Here is a 13,275-nt window from a genome sequence, read left to right as displayed (position 1 = left end):
TCGCTTGTTGTTTTTCTGTTTTGTTTGCTTAGGCTGTTCCTTCACATAGAAAGAGATGGGTACAAAGAAAGGAACATGGGGTAGGGTCAGGGCTGCCACTAGAACCTGGATGTTTAGTTTTCCCAGGTAATGTTGCTGCTCTTCTTTCCTCTCATTAACAGCCGCTGGAAAACCATCTAGAATTTCATTATGAGTGCATATAAGACATTTTGTATAACTGTATGGCCAAAAAAGTCATCTAGAATGTATTGCTCCATTTTAAAAGGGTGTTAATAAAGGTGATATTGATATTTGCTGTATCCTATACCGAATGTTTAGTGTGTACCAGATTGCGGACATTTTACCTGAGATGCCTCTACTGGCTTTTAAACTGCAGAATATAACCGTTCTCAGACCGTCAGAAGAGTCATGCCGAAGCACAGGGGTGCGTTATAAAATGTAATAACGTGGTCCAGGTGTTGCAGTCACTGAGTCCTTGGTGACTTCCTCCACTGGATTACAGACTCTGTCCTGTTCATTTTAATACACTTGCAATGTGCATCCTTGGTCGGTAGGTGGTGCCAGGAACCCATCCATGGTTTCATCAAGCCACCTAAATTCTGAGCACCAATGGCAAATCCTTCATTTATTGCGGTGTCCCTGGCTTTTTTTTGTGGAAAGGAGTGTGTGAAGACCTTTAAGGAATATAGATTGATTATGATAACTAGGCGATCAAAGCAGGGAGAGAAGACAAAACAATCCAATATGCAATTGGTCAAGAAATGTGTCTGAGGGGTGGGACAGGATCTGGCCTGTCCTTGGCAAGCCTCTAGGTGGGGTTCTCATGGGGAAGGAAGGGCTCTGGACTATAAGAGACACAGCTATAAGACATAGGGCATGAGTGCACCGGCAGGAGCCATTCCAGCTGGAGGGGGAGCTGGAGGCTGAGGAGAAGGGCAGCTAGCCACATCCCAGGGTTTTCTCAGTGGAGCAAGATGTCTCCAGTGGTTGGGGAAAAGCAGCTCTGAGGTCCTGCACTTCCTCAGGACCAGATCCTATTTCTCCCACATCATGCACTCCTGCCATTCTAGAATCTCCCACCAAAGACATTCAGAATCTGCCCTCCCCAGTTCCTTAGCTTAAGCATCAGTGGTCTTTTCTTGGGACCCCTGGCACTCCTCCCAGCAGTATCTTCAGCTATGAAAGGCATGAAGTTGTCCAGAAGGTAACCAGAGTTCAATTAAGTGCAAGTAGGGGGCTCCTGCGTGGCTCAGAGGTTGAGCGTCTGTCTTGGGCTCATGATCCGGGGGTCCTGGAATCTAGTCCCACATCTAGTCCCACAAACAGCCTCCCCTGCAGGGAGGCTGTTTCTCCCCCTGCCTATGTCTCTCTCTCTCTGTCTCTCATGAATAAATACAATATTTTTTATGAATAAATAAAATCTTTAAAAGAAAATACGAACAGAGGAGCGCCTGGGTGGCTCAGTCGGTTATGCATCGGCCTTCAGCTCAGGAGATGATCCCAGGACCCTGCGGTCCTATGTCAGACTCCCTGCTCAGCAGGAAGACTGCTACTTCCTCTCCCTCTGTGTGCTCTCAACCTCTTTCTCTCCCTCTTTCTCAAAATCTTTCTTAAAAAAAAAAAAAGAAAAGAAAAAACCCACAAAATGCAAGTAGAGGAATTCCACATTGTTGTCAGCACGAGCGGGGAAAACCATATGCGAGAATTGAAGATCATATAATTCAAGCCCTATTAATGTATAGTATAGAAGAGGAAAGAGGCACATGGCAAATCACTGGCAGAAAAGGGGTCAAAACCCTGGAATTTGGTCTCAATAGAACTTCTAAAGGAAGGGAATTGATGCTGGTTGTGTGATCTACTAAACTTCTGATCAAAAAGAACCTTCTGTAGTCCTGTTTTAGATTTTTAAAAACCACTTGCCCATATCATTCATGTTGATGACCAGTGAAGCAATATTACCCTGGTCAGTGAAAATGGTGTCATAAATAATCCATTCATCCAACCACATACCTTAGCCAAGAAGAACCACGTGAAGAAGAAAAACCAAGCCATAAGAATTAAACTCTGACTCTAGCTCTCATCCTGATTTTTAGGCTCTTCCTGCTTCCTTCCATGTGACTCATTTTCACTATAGCACTGATAAGAGCAGGAAGGCCTAGTAAAGATTTGTGAACATGTAATTTTTTTCAACTTGTCTCTATAAGGTAGGTCTAAAATGTAAACCCTTGGAGGCAAGAGAGGGTCTATTTCAGTTTTAGATATTTAATTGGTTTTGCTGCCAAATCAGTAAATGATATCAACAAAGAAGATCCAGGAGGCTGACTGGGGCAGATATCTAGAACAATATAAGCCCCACTCTTCTGTGGTCCTCTCTCTGCTCAGTTCTTAGCTCTGTCTTCTATCTAGAAAATTCTTGGTGTCATCAATATGAGGAGTCCAGAGTCTCCAGAAGACAGCCTTCTGAGTCTGCAGACTCCTGCCATCCTGGGATGAACTGATTCACATGATGAAAATTACTATTCCAGAACATGACTGCAGAACTCCGTAAGGGATGGGACTTCACAAAGACCAGTGACACATTTTTATATAAATTATCTTTTATTTCTGTAGCATAAAAAAGGTATAAATATGATTTATATAAAACCAATCACCTGTATACTCAAGCAGAGAGTACATGAAGCTGGGGTATAGGTGTCTCAGAGCCAGACAGAGCAGGAGGAAGCAGGATTAGATCCAGTCGCCCCATCAGGCTCCCTGTCCCCAGACACTGTCATCTACTGCAGCTGGAGAGCAGTGAACAGCTTTCTGTTTTCGACCAGGGCGGGTCACACAGTACATCAGGACGGTGGTGCCAGAGGTCTGAAGGGCTTTAGGGCACTTCTATGAATGAGGCACTTGATGGGAAGCATGCCTGAGATGGAAACCAATCATGTCAAAACAAAGCAGGTAGGACTTGCCAGCAGGGGATGAGCAGAGTCTTTTCATCTCCCACATCTCTTTCCTTCCCATGGCTATTTGATGTGGAGCAAGGACCAACAGGTAGCAGAGCCAAAAAGGAAGTCTACAGGAGGGAAATATAATGGAACAAGCACCTCTGATTCCTTGCCCCATACTGACAAAGAATTTGGTGCATACAGGCTTCGGAGGTGACCGATGCTGAATGCAGAACTCACAAAGTTCCTGGATTCTCAAGATTCAGAGGCATTCTGAGACTGCGGAACGGTAGCAAGCAGAGTCCTATGACTTGTTAGGAGGTGCTAATTATCCGAAAGACTTGGCAAAACTCTTATGATCTGTGAGGAAAAGTGACAGGAGCATGATGTGTACCAATAAGCCAGGCTTTAGGGAGCTGATAATATTTATGTTAAGAAAGGCCCGAAGCTCTGCCTAACAAGGTCTGTGGAGCTCAGTCAGCTAGTGGATCTTCACCAAAGCCTCCCTGCCGCCTCTCTGGATAATGACAATGACAAGTGTTGATACATAATGTCCTCTTACCTCTCACATGGTCTATAGGGTATGTGCGTAGTAAGATGGCTGTAGGAGGCACTCCTGGATTGGAAATGAAGGCCACTGTCACATTACTCTCAGGCTTCATTAGACTAAGTCACCTCTAGAGTTTATGCTTTCAGCCTCAACTGAAATTAAGACAATACAGTTCTCACAGCACTGATCACAAATTTGGTCACAGCAGTTTTGACTGCAATTGCAGCCAGCCAACCGGCTCCAAGGGAAGAGAGGGAAGAGGGAGGGGCACTCTGACATCCATGCCTTCAAGCCCCACGAGGAAAGCAAGATAGCTCTCACAAATACCACATTCCCTTTGATCAGGACTAGACGATACTAGATTTGTTTCCAAGTGAGCATTAAATTCTTCTCGTAGGCTGGTGAAGTGGCTGACACTGTCTCCCCACCTTGGGTACTTCCAGCAGGACACAGAATTAGGCTATCTGTGTGGACTCAAAATGATCACTGAGTTGGGGTTTTTCCCAGTTCTGAAGGTAAATGATGCTCTAGAAGCCATCATCACCAAAACAAAGTAAACACAAAGTTTACTTTTCAAAAAAAAGGAAAATAAAAATTTTAAAAAGCCACACATGGACATAAAACTTAGTTGAAAAAGAGTAAAATAAAATTTAAAAATTTTATTTTTATTTTTTTTTATTAAAAAATTTTAAGGGGTACCTGGCCAGCTTGGTCAGTAGAGCACATGACTTGAACTCAGGGTCGTGAGTTTAAGTTCCATGTTGGATGTAAAGCATACTTTTTTTTTTTTTTAAAGATTTATTTATTTATTTATTCATGTGTGAGAGAGAGAGAGGCAGAGACACAGTCAGAGGGAGAAGCAGGCTCCATGCAGGGAGCCTGACGTGGGGCTCGATCCCGGGACTCCAGGATCAGGCCCTGGGCCAAAGGTGGCGCTAAACTGCTGAGCCACCGGGGCTGCTTGTAAAGCATACTTTAAAAAAAATAATAAAAATAAATTTTAAAAAATAAGGTAAAAGCTATGTGGACGGAGCTGAGTACCTTTTTGGATCCAGTCCGTGGGACTGTTGCTTCCTAGAGTTGTCCATTTCCCACTCATATGATGTCATGACCACAGGCCCATTCTGGAAGATGCTGAGAGGCCCATAGCGTAAAGAAATATATCTGGAGCAGGGGCCAGCAACCCAGTCCCCAGGCCAAATCTGGCCTGCTGCCTGTTTTTTGTAAATAACGTTTCAGTGGGACACAGCCACACTCACTGGTTTATGAACTGGCCATGGCTGTGCTTGTAATACAACAAAGCTTAGCAGCTGTGAAAGACTCTCTGGCCATTTATGGAAAAAATGTGCAGACCTGAAAACTAAAGGCAATTTAGGGAACTGTCCCACTCTGGAAAGGTCTTCAAAAAAAAAAAAAAAAATACCCAAGTATTTAATCATTAGACCTGATTCTAGCTGTACGTCTCCAAGCATAGGAAGTCTGGCTCTCAAGGTCCGAATCTGTGGGGCAACAGCCTCAGGAGTTACCAATGTGCTCTGGACAAGAACCCCTGTGCTGTGAACAGCCTCTCACCCATGTTAAGCTGTGATCATTGTCCGGGTCTGTAAAACCCAGAGAAGTTGATTGTGTGTGTACATATGTGTGTGTGTACACATAGGCATATGTGTAAACACGCACATGTGTATAGACACATATACATACATTCAGGGATGACTCCCAAAGGGGCAGCCTATCGCTCTTCATGTCCTGGGGCAAAAGCAAAGGAGGCAATTATTGGCTTCTGAAAGCTCTGAGTGAGAAAGTTCGGCGCCGGCTGTTTCCCTCATTCACAGGCTAGCTTGCTGTCAAAGCTAGAAAGGCCAATGGCAAAGGCCTGAAGTGCACACAGCGGGTAGTTGTAGTCCAGGGTGAACACATCGTCTGCCACACGTCCAAACTGCATGACTATGTAGTCAGCTAGAAACAGAAAGAAATTAGGACATTAGAAGATAATGGAGCTGTACTGGGAAAAAGCCTACTTAGGATACACAGAAGACTCCAAATACATCAGTCAACCACCAGTTTCTTTAAAATGGGAAACCTTGGGATCCCTGGGTGGCGCAGCGGTTTGGCGCCTGCCTTTGGCCCAGGGCGCGATCCTGGAGACCCGGGATCGAATCCCACGTCGGGCTCCCGGTGCATGGAGCCTGCTTCTCCCTCTGCCTGTGTCTCTGGCTCTGGCTCTGCCTGTGTCTTTGGCTCTGTCTCTCCTTCTAACTCTCAAGAATAAATAAATAAAATCTTTAAAAAATTAAAAAAATAAAAAAAAAATAAAATGGGAAACCTTGAGAAGGATGGAAAGAGACATTGACAAGACTGCTAACTGTGAGCCAAGTTTCTATTTCTCTTCCTCTCAGAAAGCAGGAGGCTACTCCTGACTAGCATGAAATGGTCAGAGGAGGGAGCAGCACAAGCTCCAAGGGCTAGACGTGCTGAGGAACCTTTACTGAGTGAGGGCCATTGTGTCTGCTTGCCAAACAGTGGTTCAGAAGTTTTACTTTAAAACTGCCACTTTGCGGGATCCCTGGGTGGCGCAGTGGTTTGGCGCTTGCCTTTGGCCCAGGGCGCGATCCTGGAGACCCGGGATCGAATCCCACATCAGGCTCCCGGTGCACGGAGCCTGCTTCTCCCTCTGCCTATGTCTCTGCCTCTCTCTCTCTCTCTCTCTCTCTCTCTGTTACTATCATAAATAAATAAATAAAAAAATAAAAAATAAAACTGCCGCTTTGGGCAGCCCCGGTGGCGCAGCGGTTTGGCGCCGCCTGCAGACCAGGGCGTGATCCTGGAGACGCTGGATTGAGTCCCACGTCAGGCTCTCTGTATGATGCCTGCTTCTCCCTCTGCCTGTGTCTCTGCCTCTCTCTTTATCTCTCTGTGTCTCTCATGAATGAATAAATAAAATCTTAAAAAATAAAAATAAAATTAAAAAAAAATAAAACTGCCACTTTAGGGATGCCTGGGTGGCTCAGTCAGTTGAGCATCCAACTCTTGGTTTCAGCTTGGGGTCATAATCTCAGGGTCATGAGATCGAGCCCTTTATCAGGCTCCACACCCAGCGTGGAGCCTGCTTAGGATTCTCTTCCTCCCTCTCTCTCTTCCCTTTTCTGCCCCAAATAGATAAATAAGTCTTTAAAAGTAAAATACATAAATAAAACTGCACTTTAGCCTTTCCAAAGAAATAATTTCTTTCTTAAATAATTCTGCCATGAACAGAACTTCCTGTCAATGATAGGAAATGCTTGTTTCCCCACCATGTAAGAACATCTTTCCTCCTATTCCCACCCAGCCCTTCCTGCAGGCTTACGGTCATTGTCATGGACTATCTGAAAGTTCTTCACAGATGCCTGAGTGACCCGGCCATGGAAGTTCAGGACATAGGACTGTGTGTCATCATTCCAGACCGGGGCCTTGTTGTGCAGTTCAATCAAGTTCTCCATGGTTTTGTTTTGCCATTTGGAAAGCAAGCTCTCGTGGTCCTGTTTGAAGGAAAAATCATTGTACTGAAAACCACAGGAAATCATTCACTCTCAGCATTGTGATGTAGAAGGTAGAGTTGGGGAGTATTGTCTCCGTTTCAGAAAGGGTACAACAGAAACAAAGAATGCTAAAAGTTAAGGCAGATTTTAAGTTTCTGATAGATTATCTAGCATTTCTCTTTGCAGATTAAGTGGTTTCATGTCAATTTAGCAATTACTGTGCAATTGCACTTATCCTGATGTTCTGGAGTGATCACTCTCCTAGAGAAGGGTATGAGCTATACTCCAATTTGAGGTTCTGCAAGAATCAATACTTTTTGGTATTGATCTTGTCTGTATTGTATTCTTGTCTTTCAGATGCCTTTGCTGATTAAATATTTCTGTACTTACATTTCGTGGCTGAAATGGGATCCGTTCGTGATTCATATTCATCCCTGGAATGATCACAGACATTTTCCTAGGACCTTTAAATCCAAGTACATTTGTTTCCTGGAAGATAGGACAATAAGGCAGGGACTTGGAAACAGAAAGGAAAAATAAGCCCACATTCTTAACACAAGACTTTCTTGGGCATGCAAAATGTCCAGTGATGATGTCAAAAAGACCAGAAATTATTTTATTACTTTACTGTAGGTAAATGAAGAGAGACAGAAAATCAAAAAAAGAAAAGTAATAGGCTGCTTGTAGCGGGCGTGATGGCTTCAAGGTTACTTCGAGGAGTTGGAGCGCTGGCTGCACAGGCCCTCAGGGCTCATGGTCCCAATGGAGTTGCCGCGGTGCGCTCAATGGCATCTGGAGGTGGTGTTCCTACTGATGACGAGCAGGTGACAGGGCTGGAGAGGGAGGTCATGATGGCTGAAAGGAAGGGGCTGGACCCATACAATATTCTAGCCCCAAAGGCAGCTGCAGGCACCAAAGAAGACCCTAATTTAGTCCCATCTATCACCAACAAGCGAATAGTGGGCTGCATCTGTGAAGAGGACAATAGTACCGTCATCCGGTTTTGGCTGCACAAAAGCGAGGCCCAGCAATGCCCTAGCTGTGGAACCCATTACAAGCTGGTGCCCCACTAATTGGCCCACTGAGCCTTTGCACTAATTTACTCAAAATGTGCTGTGAAGTTTCTTCTTTCCAATAAAGACTAGCCATTGCATTGGCTCCTTCTCCCATAAAAAAAAAAAAAAAAAAAAAAGAAAAAAGAAAAAGTAATACTGTACCTCCTTTTAAACCTAATGTGAACACTTGAACTTAGAACAGATTCTATTCTAGGCTTGAAACTTTATTCTTATTCTTTAGCGTTAAGTGAAATTTGAGACAATTGTGAGCAAACTGTCCAATGCTGTCATCATCAATAAATATTTATTTCTCAATGAGGACATGGCACTATATGATATACAGTGAGAATTATAGTTCAAATTACATAGGGCTTATAGCAGGAGGCAAAAAATTCAAATGCCCATGTCAGCGTAAGAAATATAGTCACCAGTATTGGGACAGATGGTAGCTACACTTCCGGTGAACATAGCATAATGTATAAATCCCTAAGTAGTATACTTGAAACTATGTATGTCAACTATACAAACAGGAAACAATAATATTGTAAATATTTGAAAGTTGCTAAGAGTAGATCATGGAAGTTCTCATCACAAGAAAAAAATTATAACCATGTGTGGTGATGGATGTTAACTAGACTTACTGTGATGATCATCTTGCAATATATACATATATAAAATCATTACATTGGGGCACCTGGGTGGCTCAGTCAGTTAAGTGTCTAACTCTTGGTTTCGGCTCAGGTCACATCATGGGTCCTGAGATCCAGCCTCACATTGGGCTCTGCAGTAAGGGCAGAGTCTACTTGGAGAATTCTCTCCCTCTACTGCTCCCACCACTCACGTGTGCACACACACTCTCTCTCAAATAAATAAATAAATCTTGGGGCGCCTAGGTGGCTCAGTTGGTTAAGCATCTGCTTATGGCTCAGGTCATGGTCTCGAGATCCTGGGATTGAGTCCACATTGGGCTCCCTGCTCAGAGAAAGTCTGCCTCTCCCTCTGCCCCTCGTCCCCTCTCATGCTCGCTCGCTCTCACTCTCTCAAATAAATAAGATCTTTAAAAATAAGTAGTTTTTAAAAACTAAAAAAAAAAAAAGTCATTACATTATACATCTGAAACTAATATGTCAATTATAACTCAATTAAAAAGAAAAAAAAATGGGCAGCCCAGGTTCAGCCCAGGGCCTGATCCTGGAGACCTTGGATCAAGTCCCATGTCAGGCTCCCTGCACGGAGCCTGCTTCTCCTTCTGCCTGTGTCTGCCACGTGCTCTCTCTCTCGCTCTCTCTGTGTCTCTCATTAATAAATAAAATCTTAAAAAAAAGAAACATGGGATGCCTGGGTGGCTCAGTACTTCAGTGTCTGCCTTTGGCTCTGCTTCTGTCTCTATCTCTCATGAATAAATAAAATCTTAAAAAAAAAAAAAAAAAGGAAACAAACCTTAAAAAAAACCTTAAACACCTGTCAGGCCAGGAAGACTATATATGAATAAAATAACACAGCAAATAGGTAAGTATATACGTTTGTGTTTGTATACCTATACATACATACACATACATATGTACATACATATGAAAGTTATACATAATTGAAATATTTAATGGATTCTGAAGGTGGGAGAAAAAATACACTATGTTACAAAATACTAAGTCAAATGCTTCTCAGTCACATAGATAAAACCTCATGGGAAATGGGAAATGATGAGATTAATTCTAAATTAAGCAAAAGTTAAGACTTTGGAATCAAAGCAACAGCTGAGTCAGGTTATTTGATTCTTGCTTTCTTTTACTCAACAAGGCTTTGAGTGCCTACCTGCACTGGTCCCTCTGCTAGTGAGGATGTAGCAAAGAGTAAGAGTTTGCAAATGGGTAGAGAAGGTTCAGGTTGAACAAGCAGTAATAAGTATAATGTATTAGTTACAAGAAGAAGCACAGGGTGCCACGGGGATGTGTACATAAGGTAGACTCTATCAATGGTCAGGAAAGACTTCTCCAATGGCATCAATTGATTAGATAAAGGACAAGGAAAGGGAAGGAAGGCTCTTGGATGAAGAAAGATCACATGGTGCAGCAAAGGAATGACAGGGGGCTGTCATGGCTAGAACAGGGGAACAGGAGGGGCCAGGACCACTAGAGGAGTCTGGGAGGAAAGGCTAACACATTAGGGCTTTATTCTGGATGCAATGGGTAGTCGTTAGAAGATCTGAAACAGGAAAACTACAGGATCTACTGAAGCTGTGTTTTAGGAAAATGAAAGAGCAGGTAAGACAAGAAATGCGAAATCAGAGAAGGAGACAAACTGTAAGAGACTCTGAATTCTAGGAAGTAAACTAAGGATTGCTGGAGGCAAAGGGGTTGGGGGGATGGGGTAGCTGGGTGATGGGCGTAAAGGAGGACATGGTGGTGAAATGGGTGTTGTATGCAACTGATGAATAATAGAACTCTACCACTGAAACTAATGATACACTATATGTTAATTAATTGAATTTGAATATAAGAAAAATTTTTAAAGAAAAAAATAAAAAATAACCAAACTTGGCAATTCATAAATAATTAAAACTTGAATATACAGAGAAAAATGCAACCAGCAACAGAAGAGGAGGATTATAGAAATAGAAACAAGCTTGGGAAGGAAGATCATGAGCTCAGTGTTGGGTAAGTTTCAAGTGCCAGCAGGACACCCAGGAGATTAGGGAAAAGACTCAGAAAAAGAGTGCTTTACGAGAATGGCACATACGTAACAGATGGCTGCCAACTCCTGCCGGACATAGGCCTTTTCTACCAGGCCTTGGGCCTTGGTTGGGCTGACACCATGGTCATAAACTGTAAACTTGGTCCCCATGAGGTTGGATCTAGAATCGAGAGGACAAAGTTGCCATTAATGATCTATATTTTTTCTCCTACACAAATATAAATCTAGGACAGGTATGGAACAGAATGGAAGCCCTTTTGCCATTTTCCAAATATTCATCACCACTGTTTCAAAGATCTCTCATTAACATAAGGAAGGGAGTTAGATGCTCTGTGAACTTTTTTTTTAAGATTACAACATCATACATGCTCAGAGTAAAAAAAAGATACAGATTGCTCTGAAACTACAGGAATAAAAGTATCAGAAAGAATAGGTTAGTGATACAAGGCTGCTCTCACCTGAGCTTGCCAATATAACTTTCCCCTTCACGAGATAAATCTGTTGGATCAGTGGAAATAAGGTAGTTAGATGTTTTGCTCTTTTTCCGCTTTCTACCCGCAAGAAGAAATATCTGGAAAAAAGAAAAAATGCCAGTCAAAAATGTCAAGAGAACCACCACAGTCCGTCTTACCTATTTACTTGGCAAATGTTTAGCAAGTGCCTATCATGTACCAAGCAGTCAATCTTTTGGTCTTTTGTTTTTTAACAGGCTTAATTCACCTTAATTTTTCTTGTATAAAAACTTCATGATGGCAACAGCATCTGGTGTGGGTCATTACAAGATGGTAAGTGAATGCCTGATAGGGAGCCTTGGTGAAAAGAGTCTCTTCCCAGAGTTGAGATGAGATAGCTGTAGGTCTTGGAGATGGCATCAAAAGTGGCCTTGGCGAAGTTGCCCAGCGTGGCTCTGCAGCCCCTGGCCCACGTGTAGCAGCCCATATGATACCAGTGCCCCTGGGGCTGGGGATGTGGCGCACCAGCACAGAGCTGCAGTGTCCAGTCACCTCACAAGTGATGGTGTGGAGCTTTCCAGTCTTGTTCTCCCAGAGACCTTGCTGCACTGGGACTAGAGATCTTGGCCAGAATGATGGTCTTGCAGAAGTCAGTGGCTACCTCGTTGGAGCATTAACACCCAGACACATGTGTCTGTTGTAATTCCCAATGGCAACAAATGCCTTGAACCCAGTCTGCCTGCCAGCATGGGTCTGCTTTTGCACAGGTATGATCTTCAAAACCTCAGCTTGGAAGAACAATCCCAGGAATACCTCAAAGATCACAGATTCCCTGATGGGCAGACCGAAAAGATAGATCTCCTCTGGGGACCTGAACTTTATGTCCTTGACAAGACAACCCAAATTGGAGAGAGGCACCCACTCCTCATTCTTAGTCTTGCTGTCATGAGCCCCTTGGCCTTGATGGCTGTCATGAGCTCCTTGGCCTTGACGGCTGAAGCCATGTGGCCTCCCATCCCAGTGCTTCCTCTGGCACCAGTGTCATCTGCCACTAGGTGTTTTCTTGGAGAAGACCAATCTTTGGAACTTCAGTTCTTTTTTAAATCCTTATAATGCTTCTCAGAATTCACTATCAGGGTTTTCCTACTATACAGCTTTTCAAAATTCACTTAGCTGGATTCTCCATATATACTAGACCCCCTTACCCACCAGAGGCTGTGTCCCAAGACCCTCGGGGATGCCTAAAACCACAGATAGTACTGAACACTATACAAACTATGTTTTTTTCTGCACATACCTGGGGCAAAGTTTAAATTATAAATAAGGCATAGCAAGAGATTAGCAACAACACTAATAGGACAATTCTAACAATATACTATAATGAAAGTTGTATGAATGCAGTCTTTCTCTCTCAAAATATCTCACTGTACCATACTCCCCTTCTTCTCATGCTGATGTGAGATGGCAAAATGCCTATGTGATAAGATGAAGAGAGGGGGCATTTGGCTACTATTGACTGCCCAACCTATGTCAGAAGGAGGACCATCTGCTTCCAGATAGCAGTGACTGTAGGTGACTGAAACTGCAGAAGGCAAAAAATTGGACCGGGTGGATGGGAGGGGACTACTGCAACTATGTGCAATCTTATCCCTAAAACCTCCAGTGGCTTTTTCAAAAAAGCTTCCGAATTAGTGAGGAAGGGTCTTTCCAACTTCAAGAGACACAGGATGCTGACTACCCACTCTTCCCATTCTTTACCACAGCTGCTTTCTTCCTATTCCTTTTTGGATGTTGGTGTTTTAAACCCCTGTGGCTCCAGTGACATGAACACTGTCACACTTGTGTATCCTTCCCATACCCTACTGGACTTGGACAACAGGGAAGCAGGAGAATGGCAATAACTAGGAAAGGGACTGTGGAATCAAACAGATAGGGGTTTGACTCGGGCTCTGCCACTTAGCATGATTTGGTACGTCACTCCTCAAGCCCCAGCTACTCATCTCTAAAGCAGAGATAAGAAATCCTATCTGACAAGGTTGTGATTAGGATTGCAGAAGATTATATAGACACGAAGCACTA

General features: G+C 43.4%; 2 protein-coding genes across 5 annotated transcripts in view; one reads left to right on the top strand and one right to left on the bottom strand.

Annotated features, from left to right (window-relative positions):
* Nucleotides 1-4,377: 4,377 nt before the first annotated feature.
* The window catches only part of TULP3 (TUB like protein 3), a 68,622-nt gene continuing 59,724 nt past the window's right edge, over nt 4,378-13,275 (bottom strand). For all 4 annotated transcript variants that reach the window (XM_041736873.1, XM_041736872.1, XM_041736871.1 and 1 more), the window contains exons 7-11: nt 11,203-11,315; nt 10,790-10,904; nt 7,389-7,487; nt 6,827-6,998; nt 4,378-5,439 (exon numbers count right to left, since the gene is read on the bottom strand). In XM_041736873.1, coding sequence (XP_041592807.1) covers nt 5,306-5,439; nt 6,827-6,998; nt 7,389-7,487; nt 10,790-10,904; nt 11,203-11,315 — 633 coding nt within the window. In that variant the 3' untranslated portion in view covers nt 4,378-5,305. The remainder of the gene's footprint in view (nt 5,440-6,826; nt 6,999-7,388; nt 7,488-10,789; nt 10,905-11,202; nt 11,316-13,275) is intronic.
* LOC121480374 (cytochrome c oxidase subunit 5B, mitochondrial-like) lies at nt 7,508-8,162 on the top strand. The gene has a single exon (XM_041736879.1). It carries the CDS (start codon nt 7,694-7,696, stop codon nt 8,069-8,071), a length of 378 nt encoding a protein of 125 aa, XP_041592813.1. The 5' UTR covers nt 7,508-7,693; the 3' UTR covers nt 8,072-8,162.

The sequence above is a fragment of the Vulpes lagopus genome, chromosome 21, assembly GCF_018345385.1.
Source record: "Vulpes lagopus strain Blue_001 chromosome 21, ASM1834538v1, whole genome shotgun sequence".
Lineage (NCBI taxonomy): Eukaryota > Metazoa > Chordata > Mammalia > Carnivora > Canidae > Vulpes > Vulpes lagopus.
Note: the sequence above shows the minus strand (reverse complement) of the source record. Positions and strands in the feature narration are given on the sequence as shown.